Source organism: Lipophrys pholis (assembly GCF_963383615.2).
Source record: "Lipophrys pholis genome assembly, chromosome: 4".
Taxonomy (NCBI): domain Eukaryota; kingdom Metazoa; phylum Chordata; class Actinopteri; order Blenniiformes; family Blenniidae; genus Lipophrys; species Lipophrys pholis.
Window position 1 is genome coordinate 24,453,920 of NC_137637.1, and position 23,129 is coordinate 24,477,048.

General features: G+C 38.9%; 1 protein-coding gene across 1 annotated transcript in view; it reads left to right on the forward strand.

Annotated features, from left to right (window-relative positions):
• The window catches only part of LOC308108130 (protein phosphatase 1 regulatory subunit 1A-like), a 31,309-nt gene extending 12,891 nt beyond the window's left edge, over positions 1-18,418 (forward strand). The window contains exons 2-7 of the mRNA XM_080460869.1: positions 137-197; positions 8,979-9,016; positions 9,168-9,231; positions 11,504-11,686; positions 15,740-15,868; positions 17,048-18,418. Coding sequence (XP_080316995.1) covers positions 137-197; positions 8,979-9,016; positions 9,168-9,231; positions 11,504-11,686; positions 15,740-15,868; positions 17,048-17,127 — 555 coding nt within the window. The 3' untranslated portion in view covers positions 17,128-18,418. The remainder of the gene's footprint in view (positions 1-136; positions 198-8,978; positions 9,017-9,167; positions 9,232-11,503; positions 11,687-15,739; positions 15,869-17,047) is intronic.
• Positions 18,419-23,129: the final 4,711 nt, after the last annotated feature.

The window sequence follows — 23,129 nt, forward strand, 5'->3', positions numbered from 1 at the left end:
AAGGGTGAAGCCTGTGAGAAATGACAGCCCGGATATTCCTGAAATTGCCAATATAAAAAATAATTTCTGATGGAGAATCTGCTTTCGCACCATGATTCAAGTTTCACTTTAGAATGAGATTGTTTATATCTTTCAGATCAGAAGACGCAGACCCACACCTGCTACCTTAGTGGCATCCAGCGATCAGTCATCACCTGGTAAGGCACCTGAATACAGAACACAAATGCCTGCAGTGTTTTTTTCTTCTTCTTCTTCTTCTTCTTCTTCTTCTTCTTCTTCTTCTTCTTCTTCTTCTTCTTCTTCTTCTTCTTGTGTGTGTGTCTCCATAACTGGCTGTGATTTAAAGTACAGGATGGGAGGAGAACACGAACAGATACAGATGAGTCATGAAAATAGAAGAATCTATGATAGTATTAGTAATGAGTGATGGTCCAACTATTTTTTTCTGTGTGATCATTGTGCTTCCTGCTGTAGCCTGTTCTGACCTTCATTTTACCAGTGAGTTTCAATATTCCATGTAAGGCTGAACTTCATTTACCTGAATTGAAATATGACTATGTAAAACATGTTCTTTCTCATCCCAGCCCTATCCATTTTTTTAATATTATTAATTTACCTTAAAGTCCCATTGAGATGAAGCTCTATTTTGCATAGGAGACCTGACCAAGGTAGCAGCCGGTAAAAAGTTTCAATCAGTATCACAGTATCACAATAAAGAGCAGCCCAGTAAAACACCCTCCCTTCTTCTATACCATTTCATTGAAGTCAGAGTCACGGGGGGCAGAAGGCAGAGTACATTCTGGACCTGTTGCCAGTCCATCTTGGGGCAAACAACCACACACACTCATTCAGACTGAACTGGTGAGGAAACTGGCCCACCTGGAGAAAAAAACACATACACACGGGGTAAAATGCAAACTCCACACAGAAAGACGTACTTGAGATAATCTGGCAGTAATATCAAAGTAGCAACTGCACCATTTTGTCATTGTTTATGGATTAGGAATTTACAACAATAGCTTTTATTTGAAAAATACAGGAAAGTAAGCGTGCAATCAGAATTTACCAAGAAATGCATTGCAACGCAAACAATGTGCGAGTTTAAGGTTATTTATTCAACTTTCAGCTCTACATTGCTTGCATGATAACACACACTGATTTTATATGTTTTGCAAGGAATCAGTCCCTGCATATCAACGATAACACACCCAACAGGGTTCTACTTTTAATTTCTGTGGTGTTACTAACTCTGCTATGCACCAAGTAATGAATCTGTGCCCCTGTGTGTTTGTGTGTGTGCGTGCGTTTGTGCCTTCTCATGAGATCTCAGTGATCAAATACAACAGTGGATGAGGTATGCTGTTGTATGAGTCATACTGTGGTTCCCTACTTTCCCTCGTGTGTGTGTGTGTGTGTGTGTGTGTGTGTGTGTGTGTGTGTGTGTGTGTGTGTGTGTGTGTGTGTGTGTGTGTGTGTGTGTGTGTGTGTGTGTGTGTGTGTGTGTGTGTGTGTGTGTGTGTGTGTGCAACGTGACCCACTGCAGAATGAAATGAAAACATATTAACGTGGGTGTAGATCAGCTGGTATCCTGGATCAGGGGGAGTAGTTTTCTCCAAGCGAGAAAACAGAGGGTGGCATTCTGTTATGTCTGAATAAATAAGAGGTGATGCGTCACTGAGAATACAGTCAGGGGCAGAAGTTGTTTTGTACAAATATTCTTGGATATTGCAGCAAATGAAGGCTGCCAGCAAATAGCATTCATTTCTCAATCTTGAAAACAGTTTTCACAACATTAAACATACCTGAGAACCGTTCACTTAATATATCTCTGTACATGAGTGCGATTATACAATATGTTCACGTGCAGTTGTTTGATTCAGTAATTAGACTGTGAGCATGTGGAGTTTCTCAGTGTCGACCTTGATCTCCAAGTAAAAGGGCTGAGAAAAGCCTCAACACTTCAACACATCTCCTTGCTTAGTAGATCAGGGACGAAGGAACTGAAGAGGGTATGAAGTGGAGAGCGGGAGAAATCAGCTCTGATGAGAAGAAACGGGAATGTGGAAAAAGAAAGAAGCTGAGACAAAGCAAAAAAGGATCAGAGGCAAAGAGATGGTCGGGTTTTTTTTTTCAATGCATTCATTTTGGTTTACCTCTGCAGGGATTCTAATTCTAGACAAACATGTTGTTAGTCATGGATTTTGAATTGGAAGTTTTGTAAAATTTACTTTAAGAATTAAATCTATGAGTAGACAAGCTGATGATGGCTTTGAATTAAAGGACCATATGCAGGTTTTTCTTAGAAATCCACATAGATCAGTGATGTTTATTCACAATTAGGTCAGATGGCCAGACGTCTTTGGGGCATTGGGTGCTGTTTGGGCTTCTTTTGATGCAGTGCAGCTGTGCCACTTGTTTCTTTCTTTGGGCTTACATTTAATGTCACACTGGGCTACACCTCTTTCTATGTGTGCATGAGAAATGAAAGCCTACTGAGACAACGCGAGGACACGTATCAAAACTAAATTAGAGGGTGACACACGAGGGATCGTCTCAAAGTCAGAGAAGCAAAAACAGACCCCAAAGTGTCTGCAGAGAGACAATCACAGACAGTCGCGTTTATGTGTGTGTGCGTTAGAAGAGAGGACCAGGATGTGGCAGAGAGCAGGGGGATGGGGAGGAACAGATATGATGATGAGGGAGACGAGCTGTGATGGTGCAGTAATGGTGTGCCCCACATCACACAGAGCCCTGCATTATTTACTGCGCTGCACATTGCCCTGCCCTGTGCACTGTGAACCCCAAAAGCGCAGGAGATGAACAGTTTCTCACGCACATGCACACGCATACGCACACACAAACACACACAATTACGAGCTAAATAATGAGGAAGCAGACATCATCATGAGGAGTTGGCCGATTTGAATTTCCTCTGAAGAGCAGCTTGACTTCAGGGAGGATTCGTGCCTTTATTGATTCCTGGGGAGATATGGAGTCGACCTGAGTGAGATCAAACAAAATTCACTAGAATAGATAAAACTTGGAATAATGTCTTCCTTGTTAACTTCAAGCTTGGGTGTTTTGGGTTTTCGACTGATGAACCCACAGCTCTTGTTAACGCTTCAACAGCATTGTTGAGGTTTTCAAAGTTATTAAATGTGAGATATACAAAGATCCCAAACAGCTCAGGGCTCATTGAGACTCCAAATCATAACATGTGCCTGCATTTCACTACTGAAACACATGCAACTTACTGACAAGCATCTAAAAGTATATAAAAAAAAAAAAAATGGAGTAGAATATACCTTTTTAAATCAGTTTTTTTGTTTTGTTTTGTTTTTGTTTGGGGGGGCACTATATTAGCAGTAAAAAATGACTGTTGTACACTGGGTAATTAAAAACAAATGACGCCACAAAAGCACCGTTCTTTTTTAATTTAATTAAAAGTGACTCAGTTTTATAATTGTGAATGCAACAAAAGCTTCATACTCGCAACTCGTGGGTCAAATTCTGAACAAGCATGTATATTCTAAGGATTGTTTAGGAACTCGGGCGAGCAAATTTATCTAATCTTGAATCAAGGTTTTAATCTATTAATATATGTAAATGTAGTCCAAATAACTTTTCACTTCCATAAATGATGAAAACCAGTGGTGGATTAATTATTGGGAATTTATATGAGGGACACATAAATGGGAATGGGGACCAAATGTGGCCAGCAGTGTGAAATAGATGGGGAAAAAAGAATGTGAGTTTCATGCTTTATAAAATAGGTTTTGTCTTGCTCAGTGTCGCTCAAAAAGAGAGGAAAGCTTCTTCTTCTTTCTGGGTTCCCTTCAGGGGCTGAGCAATGAATCATTTGCTTTCATCTCACCCTCTCCTCTATCCTCTTCCATTGTTACACCTCCAGGTCCTCCTTCACTCATCCGTCTTTTCCTCCTGTCACACTTTGTACAATTCAGTCACTATCTCTCCTCAACACATGTCCAAACCATCTCAACCGTGTCCTCGATAGCTGAATCTCTAACATGCTCACACCTCACATGTCCCTCATGTTGGTTTTAAAGGTTTGCTTTTCGGTGTTAATACTTCACCCATGATTTTTGAAATGTCCAATTTTCTTATTTTCAAGGTTTTGGAACGCTTTTCACTGGTGAATATTGAGGATTTAATTGAAAATGGAGGATAGATGAACAAAGTACAGACTAGCTAAGGAATAAAGTGGAAAAAACCCTATTGAAATAATAATAATAAGAAAAAAACAAGAACAAATATGGTATATACAGAAACCACTGCTTTTGAAAACTATGTCCTTAGTGGGACTGGTTGTCCATCAGGATTGCTGGTATTATCCTGTTGTTTCTGATTGGCAAATTAATGACACAAAAAAAGTGCAAATACTGCAGCTTCAGGCAGAGTCAAAATCCCTCAACTGTAAAGTTTTGCTCTAAGTTTAGCCGGCAAACTGCTGACAAGAAAATGAATAAGCATGCTTTGCCATAATGTTGATTTACTTTTATTATATTGATGAAACATGGTGCGACTGCGGCATGGGAGGCGTTTAAGATACACAAGGTTTCCTGTGGTATTCATGATAATGACACAACGAATTATCGTCAGTTTTCCCATCTGACATGCTTTTCCCCCGTCTAAAATCCTATTTGCATTAGGATTCAAGGACATTTGTTGTGTAGCTGTTTGCACTTACACCTCACACTGAGATATCCCTGGTTTGAGTCGGGACTCCGGCTCCGACTCTGGATTTTAATGTAGTTTGCATGTTTTTCGCATGTCCAATAATATGCATTCGAGGTTAACTGGAGCGTTTAAGTGACTGTACATGTGAATGTCAATGTGTTGGCTTTCTGCTTAGCATCATGAGTAAGATTACTATATCTTTATATTTCAATTATGTTTTGTTTTTTTCAGTACTTTCTAAATATTGATTCCATTAGAAATGCACACATATCTTTGTTAGAAGCTGATTTGTTTCATAATGCAATAAGTGAGAAATGTTTCCATTAAAATGAAGAAAAAAAGCATCTTACTGTTGTTTGTGCAGAAAGAAAAAAGGCTCTCCTCCACTTTCTTCAATTTTAACAGCAAAACTCTAAAAGAACCGAGATAAGACGCCCTTTGAAATGTATGAGTGTGTGTAGACCTCTGTTTCTTTATTAAATTAATAAACAACACTAGGCTTTTTATTCTGTAGCTCTTTTGTCTTCATCAGATACAGAAGGGCACTATAAACTGACTCCAGCTACAGCAGATATAAATTGAAGTAGCTTGGCTGAGTAAAGTGGAGTCAGAAGACCCCCTCTGTTCTCATCTGGCTTTGTGTCAGATAGTCAGTCACCTGGGAGTTGCTGTGATAGACTCATCACTGCCAGAAAGGCTCTTTTATTGGCCTTTTCTCTCACTCTGCAGCACAGATGGGCTCAGTGCTCAGACAAAGCAATCTGAATATCAGCCGGGTGAAGACCTCTTTTATGTTTCTTGACCCAAATGGTTTTTCTACCATCTCCGCTGCTGATTGAATTGTTTGTTCAATTCCAAGCAAAGCTGCACAAAATGATTGATTTGTTCTGGACACAATTTGAAAAACAGTTTTCATACAGTATAGATCTCTGATGCACAAATGTACAATTATATATATATATATATATATATATATATATATATATATATATATAAATTTTTTTATTTTATTTTTTTCCTAGTTTTACATATTGCATCATGCCTGCATATGCTTTCAGTGTCACACCATCTTCATATTGATTAATTGCAGTATCTAATTAGTTAAAGACAATTAAGATACACAGTGCTGCAGTGGAAATAGGCATTATTATTATGATGTTAGTTTGTAGAGTGGGTCATCATTCCTAATGTTGGTTCAATCGTCATTTCACTGTTATAGGTGAAAGTGCCCTTGAGCAAAAGACACTGAACTGAATTGCTCTCGATTGAGGTTTATCAAGTTGCATGGCAGCCATCGTGAATGGTGCATAAATGTGGATGAATGTGACTAAATATTTATAAAAACTACACTTTAACAATAAAATGGTGTAAAATAGCAGCTTAGATCACCATTTCTTGTCTTTAAAGGCAATTGGAGTTGCTTTAGGTTATGAAACTTCTTATCATAGCGCCTTTTTCAGTATATGGAATGTAATGTTTTTAGTCTCAGTTTTTTGCTTTTTTAATTGTGCAATGATGGAAAAGGCATTCTGACTTTGATTCTCTCATCTGAGACACTTCATCGGGTGAATCTTTGAATTTTAAGCGAGTCCAGTTGCCTTTTATGAAAAGAATCAAGGATACTGTGATGTGGATGACTGGAAATCTCTTTATACAGCAGCTGAGTTCCGTCTGTCAAGTCTCTGTGTGCAATACACATCATATCAAAGATAATAACACCGTGCAGATTAATAAAAAGGAAGTTAAGAACATCTAATGTGTGTATACTTTGCATAAATAGTAAGACACTGTCCTCTAAAGAATGTGTCAGACAGTTGTTAGTAAGGGTCTGTTTCATCGAGCAGCAGCTGTGTTTTTAGCAAAGATGAACTCAGGTGAAATAATGAAGCAGTAACATCCACAAGGCCGCTACTGTATATAACAACATCTGACTTCACCAGATCAAACAATAGTCAACTTTGATTCTCTGAAGATGAATGCACTCAACCATTTTCTTGCAGCAAAGGATAAAGAACAATTAACACTGCATGTGTTCCTTTATTCTGGTCATTTCTTCATCGACTCCATATTAAACAGTGTTCTATAACAATGAATTGCACTCTACATTACAGTTCCTACACCAGACCGGTTAACTGCCTTTATAGAAATAGATTCTTTGATTCATTTTAATTATTTCAAAATCATTTCTATATATTCATAATGTCTCATTCACATTTTATAAGGTGCCTTTTCTCACAAACCTTGACATTGTCGTCGGCAATGTTCTGATTATTGCACATCTTCACCAACACTCCTATTTTCAGACAGTTTGACATTTTGTCTGACAAGCAGCAGTTTGTAAATCTTCACCCTCTGTAGGACAGTCCGTGACAGGCTCATTTCCTGGGATTGATTTGAAAGGCAATCCATGATGGTTGGAGGAACTTTTTGAAACTCCCGGGACATGCTAAAAATAAGAATCAATTTCAAGTGCCGCTGTCACCACATGTCGCATAAAGAATAATCCCACTGACACTGAAATTCTGACTTTTCTGTCAGACTTCTACACACCACTGGGTTTACGTTTGGTGCAGAGAGAAAGAACGAAAAATGGAGAGCGAGAGAGAGAGAGAATGAGGAATAACGAAACAAGTGCAGCGTACTTTTAAGTAGGAGCAATATATGCACATGCTCTCCGGCGTACAGTGCCGGGGGATGCTTCAGTTGCCAGGCAACAACGTGGTGTCCTAGAAAAAAAAAAAAAAAGAAAGTTCTGAGGCTGTAATACGCAGACTTGAGTGTTCAACATGTTCACTATTGATCACAGTTAATGGTTTCACTTTACTAGACAACACATCTTTTTTTTTCTTTCTTTTTCTATTTTGAACCTCTCCTGTAGTGACTGCAGAGTCATATTTCAGATTATTGATTTATTTTTTTTATTGAACTTTTCTTCATCGACTGAACTTCATGAGAGCTTCATACGTCATACTGTCTTAGTCATCACCTCCGCTTTCATGGAGGAAAGTTATGTGGACAGTGGACCTACTTTAAGCTCTGTATTCAAAACTATATTGAAATAAAATTGAATATCAGCAGCAGGATGTTAATATGGGAAAGGAAACCAGTGTCCCTCTGTCCCAGAAATGATGGACACAAGAATAAACCAGATGAAGTAAATAGAAGGGAATATATAGTATCGGACTGAAAATGAGAAAATTAACAGAATAGAAAACCTGTCCAAGTCTTAATAACATGTGATTATCTATTGAATACTACAGCTGCATATTAGTGGGCTGTTGGGAAAACGGGATCCGGATCAGAGATCCATCAGCAGTGAGATTTGAACCATGCAGTCCTACTCCCCGAGCAGGCCACTACTGTACCCATATCTGAGGCACAAAGTCCAAATGAAGATGAAAAGGTGCAGGGAAACAAAAGCAGCAACAAAATTTTTTTTCCATTTACACAGATGCTGTCAAGTCTCAGGCAGCCCGATGGCCAAATAAGTTTCAGGCCAGGCAGGTAGATAAGATCCCGGCTGATTGACTGATGGTCCACAAGATTGGCGTTCCCCCACTGAGCTGTACAGCCACAGTCAGGGATGGGGCTGCAAATAAAATCAGCTTAGTCAAAGTCACAATGCTGGGTGGTTCATATTTTTGGGGTAACATGGTAATTGTGTTTTAACAATGCATCTGTTCACATTGGGGAGATTTTTTTGTCCCTGAAATTCAGTGAAAAGCAGTGCACTGTCTTTCAGGTGCAAATTCTAAAGCTTTTTACACACTGCTGGAAACAATCCAAGTCAGAATTGCACTTACTCCTGGTACTTGAATTATAGTATTTCCTGTCACTGGCTATTTTTGGCATATGAATCCACTTCTACTCCAGAAAATACCAACAAGCGATACACCTGAGGATGCTTCTTCCCTTTAAGAGTGTTTGTGTGTAAACAGCAGTTGGCTGTATGAAGTGGTTCTTGAATGCGTCAACAAGGAGTGTCAAGGGAGCCTGTATTTATCCATGGATGTTGAATAGAAATAACAATCAAATGATAGCGCCCAGATAAACGTGGAGCAGTCCTTCAGGTCTTGTAGTGGGTCAGATAATCATCTGGCTAGAGGTCACCTTATATCCACTCTGATCTACACTCTCTGGAGGCACAGCAGCGCTCCTGCAGAGACACATTAATGAGACCGTGTGTCATGTCCTGTCATTCTATTATTTTTTATCATTTATATGCCTTGTTTTTATACTTCTTTAGTCCCAGACTGAACTTTGTCTTCTCATCTTTGCAGAAATTGATGAAGATCGTCTCCCAAACCAGTTGTACAAGGTAATCTAATTTATTCCAAATGACAGTTTTCTTGAAAGTGAATTATAGAAATGCAGTTATGTGGACTCTGCTTTCTTTCTTTCTTTCTAAATGAGACATATATCTATTAAAGCTGTATCTTCTCTCTTACTGTCATGTTGATATTTTACAGGCAGCTTTGTTGAACTCTCCTCGGCAACGACGGAAAGGGCAAAAAGGAACGCCTACAATGAAAGGTGGAGGCTATTATCATATAATAGGTCTTCTCAACAACTCTTCAAATAGTGTATTGCTGACAGATAATGCTTCAGATCATACATTTGGCCCTAATTAAAAACAGTAGGAGTTATAGTTTTGGATAATATTGCTGATTTATATCCTACATCTTTCATTTATGCAGGACACAATTGTACCAATTACATGCACAGAAAGTGACTTTTATATCCCATTTAAAGGCGTACTGTCCTAGTTAGGGACAATTTTGAAGGTGCAGCTGTCTAATAGAACAAAGTAAAAGTACTGTGTGTTGTATTATGCCCTCGAAATAAAAAGAGAAACATGTTATCTTAAAACTTACTTTTGGAAGAAAGACATCCGAATAAAAGTTCACATGTATTAGTTATTGTTTACTGAAGACTTATAAGTAACCTTAACTGAATATACAGTACCTTTATTTAAATTTTTTGTATAGCATCGATAAGTTTAAAAATGGAAAATAAATAAATAAATAAATAACAAAAGACACTGCAACAACAATCAAACAAGTCAGAAAATAATAAAAATGTAATAACCCTCTAAGTTTTTCTAATGTTGCTAAAATTGAGTAACAGTGACGGCAGAAAGGACATTTAAATATATTTTTGATATTGGTTTTCAAAATTATTGAAACTGATTGTTTTAAGTGAATGAAAACAAATATTCACAACTGATATTAAATTTGAAAAAAAAGGTTTGTATCAGTTCATGGAGAGGCCAGACGGTCCTGACATGGTGATGCATGTTGTAGCTGCAGAGGCCATGTGAGTGTCTCCCACTTCTTTCTTCAGGTGAACAGTCGTTTTCACTGAGTACATCAGAAGTGGGAGTATGACAGCCCGTCCCACATCAAGAACAGCCATGAGGATACACAAATGATACACAAAAAATACACCGTTTGGTTACTGTAGCAGATTCAGTTTGTTCTATTGTGAACTGGAATATGTCCATTCGTACTGTGGCTCTATGCACAATGCAGACATTTGTTAGTGGCATATAAAAGATTGTTAGACATGTCCTGAAATATCGTTTTGCCAGACTGCAAACACTCAGTCTGTGCTCTCGGGGCTCAAAGAGCTTTCTGATTTCATCCATACTACAAAAAGTTGAAGCCATTACAATGTCCCAAGATCTAGCTTTTAAACTCCTTTGAGCAGAGGATTTCAGATGCTCTTGTGTACCATATGTACTATAAAGTTGGTGTTACCGGCTTTGCTGATAATGGAAGTTCTCTCTTCTCTTAATTAAAACTCAATCAGGTGTAGTTGCATCACTGAGGAAGCTTTACTCCCATTTTCTGGGATGGATTTCTTTCCATTTCCCTGTTTGTATTTTAGAAATTGGTGTCTTCTTGAGAATAAGGCCTTTAGGTTCCTGCAGCACCTAAACAAATCCAGAGGAAAAACAATATTCAGAGCTAAGATGTGTGAGAGCACCAAATATTTTTAAATGGTGGTTTTGGGGAGCAGCTATGTAATGCAAATCATGACTTAAGAGCACAATTCTAATTACATAAAAAGGCTGGATGTTCAGCAAATACTTTTTTTAGAAGAAAAAAAAAATGAAACAAGAAAACCAAACTGATGAAAATAAGTGGAAATTAAAGCTCTTGAAAGTTTATTTTTCAATTAGTTTTAATGTTAACATGCACTAAGGCTGATGAGTCACTTCTGAGGGAAAAGAAAAAAAGGAAAAGCCCATGCAATAATCAATGTGCTCATTTGCCTCTACAAGGGGATTAAAACTAATAAAGCCACAGATGAAGGAGGCCAAAGACAGTGATTAAAACAGTCACATCCCAGCACCGATGCATCTTCACTTGCCTCCTCACTCCACACAGGGCAGGTTAATTAAATGTCGCTGCTTTATTAAAAGGCTTAACCTACAACATGTCATGTGTTGGATTTCATGTTGAATTTCTTTCCACCTTGACTCCTCTTCCTTCCACCTGTCTTTCCTGTGTGCTATTCATAACCTTCTTGTCTCTCATTGGCTGCCTTCATCTCACACCACTCTCTCTTTTTTTTTTGTTGTTGTTGCTTGTCCTCTTTCTGCTCCCATCTCCCCGATGATTCGCTGCTTTTTGGTTTTCACTTCAGGTTCGATATTCGCACGCGTTCCTTTCCACTCCAAATTCTTCACCCCATGTTGCCTCTTTCGTCTCATCTAACATTCTTTCTGTGTCACTCTCATCTTCACCTCCCCGACTTTGCTTTTAACTTAGTTTTTCTTTCTCCTCCTCCCTCCTTCCAGAGCTGCAGTTCTTGGTGGAGCACCACCTGTACAGGCAGCAGCAGGGAGCTGGGGATGAGTGCTCCTCCGAGAGCTGCCTGTCGGACCGACCCAGCCCCGACTCCGTTCCCGCCGGAGAGGAGCTCCCGCACGACGACGACACTACGGCCGAGGCCTTTGAGAAACTGCGGTGCCAAATGGAGGGTATGTCTGACCCTTGGAAAAGAGAAAAAAATATATATATATACGTTGATGTTCTTGCTGCGGCCCTGAATATCTGCTACAGCTGACTAAAACTGAAAAAAACACAGCAAAGTGAGACATTAGCTGCACACACTAGTGAAGTGAAGTTCTGAATGTATCGCACTCAAATGAGGAGAAAACATTTATATTTCCGATAAAAATTTGGTAAAATATCCCCATCTCTGGCAAATTTTGTTTAAATTCATCACTTTACAGGATTTCTAAGAATTTATTTTGTGAAAAAATCTGCTTAAGTACTGACCTTGAGATTATGACCGCAAGTGAAACCTTGAATTTTTGGGGATTTAAGACTTACTTTTATGATCCTTCAATAAGAAATAAGACATATATGTTTTGCATCACTGTGAGTTTCATGGCCGCCGTCGGTTCTCTTACATGCCTGAAAGTGCAGAGTGAGGGAAGCAGTTTTCAGTTGGTTACAGTTACGGAAACCTCCTTCTAAATTATTTACACCAGTAGCTTTGCACTATACAGTGGGACCGATAATTTAGCCGATTCCAAACCTAAAGGTCAGACCTAATGCATGCACTTTAAATTGACTTATTAATTTTATTCATATGGCACCAACTGCAATACAGTTATCTCAGAGCGCAAAATATTTCAGTTAAATGGAAAAAAGAAATGATAATCCCAGTTGAACAAGCAAGCCTCGGCATTAATGCTGCAATAAAACTCCAATTTAAGAGGAAAAGAGAAAGATTCAATGGTAGCCCCCGACAACCTCAATCGGTGAGGTTAGAAAAAAGACTGAACGGGTTTTATTTTCTTTTATTCTTTGATTGAAATTCTGTTTTTGTCTTTTGCCTCACCGTGAGAATATTCCTGGTTTGAGTCCAGCATTGGGGGCCTTTTGGTGCAGAGTTAACATGTTGTCCATGTGTGTGGAAATTCCTTCCACGGTCCAAAACAACATACATTTGAGGCTGATTGGTAATCGGGTGAATAGATGACAAATGAACAACAGATAGTATTGTTAATTACATTGTTTATCAATCACTGCAACTGAGTGATTCCAGTTCACAACAGAAACCAAGAACAAACCAATCAAATCTGCAACAGAGACAGAGAAACAATTAAATGTGATTCTTAAACTTAAAAAGTAAAACTCTAAATATCAGTCGCATTATATGGAAAGCAAAGCACCAGGAAATCCAGAGACTTGTGTTTGATTATAGGACTTGATTAAATGTACTTGGGTGGCTTCCATTTTTTGCATCCAGTTAATGTGGCCCATTCTGATGCAGGAAGCATATAAAGACCATAATTAATGCAGCAGAAGCAGGGCCAAAATGGAGTCTGCCAAAACATGTTCAGGGCAAGAAAAGGGGGGCAGAGAAATAATGAATGCGTGGACACAAGAGACTATGCAGGTGATGAAGTGAAGAAAAGATGTGAGACATGCAAGGAGGTCACTGATCATGACAGATTGATGGTGTGCTATAAGGAAGCAGAGGGTTTGCGCAGATCACGTGCATCTTATTAACAAGTAAGAAAAACGAAGAATGGAGGTGAAATGGGGATGAAGATAAAGAGGAGCAGAAAGTAGGAGGCAGAAAAACAGCTGGGAGGTCGAATTTAAATGCTTTTAATGTATATTGGAATAAACTGGGTGCAGGGAAAGGAAGAGCCACGGGTGAATGGTTAAATAAAACGAATCTGTCCTCGCTGATCCCTGCCATTGTCGTTCAGATTGCTTTTCTCATGCCACAGCCATATTTGCATAATGATCAAGTTCGAGATTTTTTTATTTTTTTATTTTTTATTCCTGCAGCTATTTGCCTTTTAATTTGCTTAATTCTAATGTTTGTCATTTTTGTCTAAGTGGTTGCTGTTTTGACTGCTGGCTCCAAAACAAGTAACTGATTGGGAGTAATTAAGATTGCCGGGTCAGAATATCAACACTACATTCATGTCAATGTGGTAAAGATGATCTCTCGCCAGGGTTTAAATGTTGAGGGATTTTTTGTTTTAAAGGGGAAAGCAAAATGCCACGAACATTTACGATACAGTATACCTTTATTGCTACATCAAATAAGAAGTCCGCTACAAAAAGGACGGATATGAGATGGCTGTATACTGTAAATGCTGGAAAAAGCTTAACTTATTTAGTGAGTGTTCACACACTTTACACATTCAGACACATTTATGCACATTTTCATGTGCACATATTTTTTCCTCTTCCCATCTCTGCCTTTCTCCTTCTCTCAGCCTGCTGTGAACACAAGTGCAATCGGTGCTCAGGTAGAGAGGAGGAGGAGGAGGGAAGGAGAGGGTAGACTGTAGAAGTACATGGCACATAAAGGTTACAGCACTGGCGGTGAAGAGAGCGTTTGTTCTCACATTGGTGTATCTCCTTTTCTCCTAATATGTTCATTACTCCTGGTTATCATTCATGTCTTTTTTGTTCATTTGGTTTACAGATTTAGGTGATTTACTTTAAGGAAACACCTTTACTGTGAGAAGCCACAGTCCACTAGATGATAGGTCCAGTGTCTTTCCAGTTTTTTTGGCAACAGTCTCCTGTTTCTTTTGCTTTAATTTATCTCATGTTTATTTTTTTGGAATACTTTAAATGAAGCTTTGGAGTGGCGTCTTTCCTAAGATACTGAAGCCTCCTTCCCTACTAAGCCACATTTTTCTTAATGAGGTGTAAAACAAATAATGTAATCATGGCCTATAATGTGTAATGTGATAATGCTTTTCTTCAGTGTAATAAAGCCTATAATGTAATGACTTGCCAAAAATGTAATAGGATATCTGATCCATTATGGCTATAAAATGTTGCCAATAATGTGATAATAACAAAAAGCCTTTCAAAGTGTAATAGTTAGAGTCGGTAATGTAATAATACATAAATAGGGAAAATCTAAAATTTATACAGTTGATGGAATAGTCATCATATTTATTCAGTGAGTATACATACTCTGCAATACATTATTGGCAAGTCATTAAGTTAGCAGTTGTTACAGGAGGCCATAGAACACCCACACTAACGGTTGTCTTTTAAGGTGCTCGCACACCAAGGGTGTGTTGCCCAAGGACATTTGAACATGAGGAGTTGTGGTTCAAGACACCAATTATGGGATTGGAAGACAATCAGCAGCACCTGAGCTACAATTGGCTCAGCTGGTATGCGGATTATGCAAGTCTTCTTTGTGAAAAATAAGCATCTACTCACTTAACCAAAAGTGGCATTGATCTGTCCATCAATATTTTTTTGCCCAATACCAAAGAGAGAGAGAGAGACAGTATTTCCTAAAAGGTCAACCCACTCCTTTAATGAAAAAACACTTACATGGTCAAAGTGCCACCCTGGCATATACCGTGTGTTGTTTGTGCCAAGTACTTTCACTGAGAACCCCCCCCCCCCCCCCCGAAAAACTGAGGTCAGCTTTTCAGCGCAGGCTGAGTAATTCACTGTAATGGCAGATGGAGAGAGGGTCACAGAGTATAGCACATACTGTGCACACTTCAGTAATTGGACAGGGCTAATGCATCATGAGTGGGGCTTTTTTTTTTTTTTTTTCTTAAACTATATCACAGTGACAAGATCAAATTCTAATCCAACGGCTGTCAGATGCTTTTGTTGTGTATTCCTTAGGTAAAGCCTACAGGGTGATCATGCTCGTGTTGACTTGTACAACCATTAGAAGAGGTGCAATTTAAGTTTTAATCAAAATAAAAATGATCCAAGTGGAAGCTTGGGAAAACAAATCAATGACCATTAACAGCGGTCTGTTTGAGTATAGCTTCACTCAAGCATCAGTCCCTTAAAACTCAGCATGAATAAAGAGCAGGCAATTGTAAATGTCAGGTGGCATTGATAGATGAGGCGGTCAGGGCTGGTTCTGTGCACTAGCAGCCTTTAAAGGAACATATTGGCGCTTTGTCAGCACCGCTGTATGGTGAAGTGCACTGCTGTGTTTTTGTCTGGTCAGTTTTCACTGTGGCTGCCTTCTCCTGTGTCTCATCCCTTCGTCGTAAACCCCGCAGAGTTCTCCAGAGAGAGTCTATTAGATGCCGGAGGTGGACTGGCGTGCCCCCTCTCCAAGGAGAAAGAGGCTTGTTCCAGCGTTGCCAGTGTAGCAGATCCCTCATCGCAACAAAACAACGCACAACCTGGTAAGTAACACACAGAGGAGCCATTGCTCTGGAACCCACTCTCTCACATCCCCTTCATGGCCTTTTTTCGCCCCCCCTGTGGGACTCTTCATCTCCCGTTCACCAGGCAGGGTTTATTTAGGCATGTTAAACAGTTCAACAGACTTGGCTTGTTGTCATGTAATCATGGCTTGTCACCAATCATCTGCGGGGTGGCTTTGATCTTTACTTCAGAAAGCAGCTACGCCAACGTGGGAAAATGAGTTTGCTGGCTGGTGAGGCTGTGGTGTTGTTGCTGTATTTTTCTCTCAACAGCTGATACACATGGAACTTCATGGCTTGCTATCAATCTCCATTAAGGACTGTGGTGTTCTACAAAAATCGGAAAACACTGAGAGAATGACTGAGAAGTACAAGCTGTCGCGGACAAATACTTTAAGCATATCCTCACGCGTAGTTTTTCTCTCCCATGTCATTTAAAGAAATGCTTTTATCAGACAATCAGATAAGATTTGCTCCATTTATCATTTCATTGAAAGCTGCATGATGGAGAAATGATCCAAGCTTACATAGCTCCAAGTCTGAGTGTCTTCATGTTCTCCTTGCATGGGTTTTCACTGTGTTCTCTAAAAACGTGCTGAAACATGCGTCAAGGGCGATGGTGCCTCTCACATTGCTTGTTGCTATGAGTGTCAGTTTCAACTACTGCAGAAGAATCAAAGGTAGAAATGTCCATTTGGGGGTGTGATCCCCAAACTCACCAAATGTTGCTCATGTTAGTGTCTCTTAAAACTCACGCAAAGCTTAATTTTTTCTAGCTGATTTTAAGGCCCCTTGTATTAATTGTAGATTGTTAAATAGCCACTTACACACGTAATGCTTGTCTCCATGTGCCATCTATTCATTTTGCTTGCCAGTGGCTGTGAGCTTTAGTTGGGCTCATACGTTTTGCACCCCTTCCATCTTCTTGCTCTGTTTTATGCTGTTGACAGTGATAATTGTGCTCAATAATCATACGCAAGAGATCTGGCATATACTATAAATTTGTGGGCATAATTTGTCAGGCTACTACAGTGTTTTGTTAAGTTTCAGTTGTCAAAATGACCCAAAGAATAAACACTATGAAATAAATGTTCTTGCTGTGCATTAAAATCCTCCCACTGTCTCTCAGTCTTTTCTGTCGCCTTCTGTATTTTACAGACACAAAAGCGGCAGCATGCAGCGCGAGTCAGCTGGCAGAAGAGAAGACAAAGAAGTGCAGCCTTGAGAAGGAGAAGTAGAGGCGTCCTCTGCACAACACAATGCTGCTCAGTTGGCCCGACACAGTGACAGAAGATTGTGTCTGCAGATCCACTTTTCAGAAACATCAGGGCATCTATACTCTGCAGCCAGGCCTTAGTTACCACCTCCACAACAGAAAATCAAAGTTTCCACTTTTATTTTGTGTCATATACTCTCAAGAATTATTTATTTAATAATCTTTTTTTTTTTTTTCCCCTGCACTGAACTCTATCTTGCCTTCTGTATTCATGAAACACACTGAAACTTTAGACTAAGTGAAGAAATACACTTTTTCATCACACGATCATGAACATTCACCACCACAACTGACATGCTCAATGTTCCTTTTTAATGTCGAATGTCAACAAACTGGCAATGCTTTTAAACTCTTTTTTTTTATCACGTGTGCCGTTACTTCAGTGATCATTGTTCCATCTCGAAGCAATAAAATTGTCGGTACCTCATAAAAAAAATTGGAGCCAAATCCATCATTTTAAAAACCCTTGCACAAAGCTCCAGGAGGAAGATGCAGAATTTTCAATTGATTAACAGATTTCATCAAAGGATTTAAAAAAATAAAATCGTAACATCATTGGTTTGGGTATCTACGAATACATTGCTGTTATATTATTTGCTGCAGCAATTACTTTATCATTATGGCTAATCTAAAAACAAAAAAGTTAAACATTGTTTTCTGATTCCATAAAAAATGGTGATGTTTTCAAACTGTGTCCACACAGAGATGATTTTAGCCAAGTTTCCTGTTTCGGCCGTAATTTAGGGAAACCAGAAATTGGCCCAGGGGGTGTAATGGCTCATATGTTTACAGTGAAGTGTAGTTTTGTGCAATCAAGTCTATTTTTCCTGCATTTTACATTTGTAACTATGCTGAAAGAATGGATGGATGCTCAAAAAGAAAAGCACTCCACACTGTGCCTAAAAGCCTCCTGTGTGACAGATGGAGTACAGCTCGCGTGCTGCTCAGGACGTCTGTGCGGACATAGTGTGATCTTCTGAAATCCATGAGGAATACTATGAGGGACATCTATTTTCATTACCGTTTACACATGAAATAATATATGAGGTATCAAGAAAACTCTCAGATTGAAATGATAATTGCAGCCATAACAGCATATTCATCGACTCTAGAAGTATCATTGGTATGTTAAAGACAAAATTTAACAACAAATCACAGCTCTCAAAAAACATTTTGTCTGCACTCTTGTGTTTTTCATCATATCTATGCAGATTAATTAAGCAACTTACAAGATTAAAATATTTTTTGTCATTAAAAAAAAAGAAAGAAACATTACAAAATAACAACCTGAAGACAAATTGTCTCAATTTGCCAAAGAAAGTAACTTGCATCATGGACATTTGGCTGATTTTGACAACAGATGCACTTTTCTTAAATCATGATTCTCAACCCAATGCACCACTGTGGAACACAGAACCTGGATGCAGGAAAATGTGGATGATCATATATTCTACTTTACATTGTGCATCCCTTCTTTTATATATTAAAATAGCCTTAAAAAGTGTGACAGGGATCAGCCTGGAAATAGGTCGTCATTGAATTTGAATACTTTTATTATTATCATTATTATTATTATTATTATTATTAGTGGTGAGGAAGAGAAGGGCATGGTGGGACTAACTTTACCTGGTTTCTACAAAACTACCCGTCCCAACCACAACGTAACCAATCACATCAGCAGATCTTCCCATCTGGATGCATTATCACCAGTCAGCTGTGTTGCTAATAATACTCTTGTGGCCACATGGGGTATTGCAAGGTAAAACGAAAGCCAGCAACATTTGCCGCCAATATTAAAAAATATATCCATAGAAACCTCTCACAGCATAATGTTTAATCCATTCAGCTTTTCTATAATCAATACAACACATTTCCCCCCAGGCGAGCTGCGATGAGGCTTACTTTCTCACAGTTAGTTAGAAACCAGCCAAATGCGCCACAGCACAGGAGCTTCACGCCTGCGATACTTTTCCTGCAGAAGTTGTAATCTATTTTCACAAGGAGTTTACATCCTGTCCTTGCTGACAGAAGAAATCAAGAGAAGCGTGCACCTGGAGCAACCGTTTACAAGCAGATTAACTGAGGATTCAGCCGTGAGACAATAAACAGCATGTGAACATACCTGAAAATACCTTGAGCCTGTTCAAATGCTCTTTTGGTTGCTTTTCAAAGACACTGCTGACAGCTGTCTGTCTGCAGGTTGCCAAAGAGAGGGCAAAATTGCATTTAGGAAGGGTTTGTATCTTTCAAACACAGATGTGACATGAGCACAGCTAAAAAGGAGCATTTCGTAATGTAACATCAAAATACACTTTCCTCCCCTTTGTTCTTAAGGCTTAAAAAAAAACCCCTGAGGACAAAGAACTTCAAAAAGAATGCCTGCACAGAAAATAACATTGACTTAAGTTATATCCTAGTTTCACTTTTAAATAAAAGATGTTTATGATCTGAACAGGGTAAGTGGTGAATAATGCTTCTCTAATTCACGGAAGAGATGTGTGTTGTGTATTGGTGTACTGATAACAGACTTGTGCCACTCAAATTGTGGTTTTAAACAGTTGACAAGCAGGGTACATTACATCAGATTGTGTCCACAAATAATTTGCATATTTTGGATTATCGCTGAAAAACTCAACTCCAGTGAATAAATAGCACTCTCATTTTTGACACATGAATGCTTCTTGAAGATTTTAATTCTGGACATGAAACACTTTTTTAAATTATTTTTTTAGCATGGCACTGAATGTACAGTGACTGTCTGTGAGGCCTGAGGTATTTTACTGTGCTGTACTGTTCTTTGTACAGGATTCGAAGTTAAAAAGCAATTTTAAATACTGGACACAAATTGTAATTGCTGCATTCTATTTTCATTCTAATTTTAAAGATGGCAAGCAAACAAACATTGCAAAGTCATTAACATACTGTCATCAAATCACTGAAGTGGCGTTATCATGTAGATTTTGTGAGAATAGTTCTCGTTACTTCACACTCGACATCAGGAAATGACTGAACAAAACAAAAACTAAATCCACCCGAGTGTTTGATCTCTCTGAATCAGATTATTCAGCCGCAGTATGAGCAGCTCTTTCCCGACAAACAACACTTTATCCCCAGCAAACAAGAACGACAGTGAGACATTCCTGTGTAGTCTTTTGTTTATTTTCTCCTGGATTGTATTTATGAACCATGTAATGTTCTGTTTTTGATGGTAATGGTGTACTTTACATGTTTTAAAATCTGCAGAGTTCCCGTTCTAGTTTTGTTTGACTTGATCGACGATTACATCTGTAATTTAAATTTGTTTGATACAATAAAATGTTTAAATTGGTGATTGCTTTCCATGCCTGTTTTCACTCTCATACTCGTATACGTTTTTGAAACTCGCTCTGTAACTGGCCGTCAAAGGGCCTTGATAAGACCAGAATCTGCCTTTGCTTAGAATGAGTGGGGTTAAAAAAAAAAAAAAAGCATTGAGGTCTGCTCAGGGAAAGTCTCCGTAAACTTCAAGTTAAATTGCGCCACATACAGTTGATTTTGACTATACCCTAAAAATAGACCACTATTAAATAATTCAATGCACTCTGAGGCAAGGGCAGAAAAATTCATAAATCTTTCATAAACAAGATGGGATCTCACAAATACATTTTGTAACACTGCAGCAATTTAAGCTGCACGTCATATCTTTACAGACACTTGGAGTCTGTGTGAGATTGATGACCTGTTTCACAAATATTGCTTGTCAATCACAACCTTGATGTCAGTCTGCATGATCCCCTATTGATAAATGTGCCACCGTTTGATGCTTACTGAACCTGACAGAGAAACAATAGCACAAAACAGAAGAAAAAAAAACACATATCATGCAAAAATAGGTTATTGTTGCCAAAATCTGGTGGCATATTACAGAGTTTTTAAACTGGTGGTGTCACAAATCATCTATACTTTCACCGAGGCAACAGAGCTGTCTTTAGTTGAGGTGTATTTATCATTTTCCAGCCTTCAGCCTGACACAAAATAAGAGGAACAGCTTTTTCACCTTCTATCAGGTGATTCATAAAGCTGAAATGCAATGTCGAGTCATTTAACTGACAAGTGACATAACAACAAACTGGAGCTTGCGGCTGAGTCCTCATGGGAAACCCTCAGGGAAGTTTTGTCTTTGCTGTGTAGCCCCTCCTGCTGGGAACGCTGAGAATTCTAACCACATCACTAAAAAAAAAAAAGAAACACCTTTTAAAATAACTTTCTTTTTCTGTTGAAGTATATGGTATGTTGAAGCTGGTGCAGGTTCACAATCTGAGACTTTAAATTGTGTCAAAGGAAAGATTTAATATAATGTTGGCTCTTCCAATTCTAAAATTTACAAACCCATTTCCACTTGGTTCACCTGTCTTGTAAAGCATTCTCATTGGTGCATTATGCTCCAGGTTCGCCTCAAGCTGCCCGCGGACACAGTGAAAGGGATCACCTTCCAACTTGTAGGTTTGTATAAGTCACTTGTGTCATTGGAGTACTGCAAAGATTATGGTGGATATTCATCAGATTTTAATATATATGATTTTTGATCTACGTCAGATCCACTTTCTTTTTCGTTCAGGTCAATCGCTTCGTTCTCTGAGTGCTGCAGTGGTTCTAACTCTCACTACATCTGGCATTAGGTTTAGTGTTGATACCGACGTTTCAGGCTGCCTTTCAGGCGGAGTTTAACTTTGCAAGTTGCAACCTTGTGGTTTATGACAGTTCCTGTGGATGAAGTTGTTGGTTCAGCAAACTTTGTCAGGGTTTTCTGCCTTTGGTGTTGTATACCTTTTCTTGTTGCTCACTTTCATCGTTGTTTTGTTCTTGTTTCGTCCTTTCGAAGCTTGAAGTTTGTTTTTCCCTCGATTGGGGCATTTCTGTTGAGCTAACAAGTTCCTCCTCTGTGTGTGTGTGTGTGTGTGTGTGTGTGTGTGTGTGTGTGTGTGTGTGTGTGTGTGTGTGTGTGTGTGTGTGTGTGTGTGTGTGTGTGTGTGTGTGTGTGTGTGTGTGTGTGTGTGTGTGTGTGTGTGTGTGTTTTATCTGTTTCTATACAGAAATATTTCCAAAAGGATATAGAACCTGCCAACAAAGCCACAAGGTTCGCAATCTTCACTTCGGTTCACTAATCAATTTGAACTATTTAAGTATGAGGTGATGCAGCTTCGTGAGCTGAATAGAACAAGACGAAGACGGGAAACAATCAGCAGGCAGTCATTATCTAATGTAAGTGAAAATAAAACAAAATGTGCATCTGCTCATTTTGCTCATATTCTGGCCCTGGAAGTATTTTTCTGTTGGTATTGTGTTGGTTAAAAATACAACTTACAATGAATGTTGACTGAATATCTGTCTCTGCTGCTATTAATTTAATAATATATATGTCCTGAATTGAAACCACCGGCAATAATGAGACACACATAATGAGGCATATGGGGGGTGTACTTGAACGCACCATGGAGCTCCCGTAGGCTTCTGACAGCTTTACCGTAATACGCAATGTAAACAGGCCTTCTAGTTTAAACCGCAGATGGCGTTACTCCAGTTACCTGCTTGGTGCTGCTGGATCTTTTTTCTGAGGAGCCAGAAGACAAGGTTTCCTAGTTATGTGGCGTTGCATCCTACTATTATTCAAGTTATATAATTTCATGTTAAATGCCACAAAACCACAGAATTCATTGACTTGATAATTAAATAGAACAGTGGTTTGGATGCAAAGTTAAACATCTTACCCGTTCCATCGTAATTTATTGTTTCTAACCGTGAGCTGGTTTTAATGAAAAGGTTGCCAATCCTAGCACATTTGGTTGCAGAGCTTTCCTCCTTAATAATTCTAGCCTTCTCTGCTCCACGTTGCACTTTCCATCCATCTTTCAAACACCACTGACCGAGTGAATGAACGTGTTACGTCGTCAGGGTGCGTCTGCAAAAATAAAAGAAGCTGCCAGT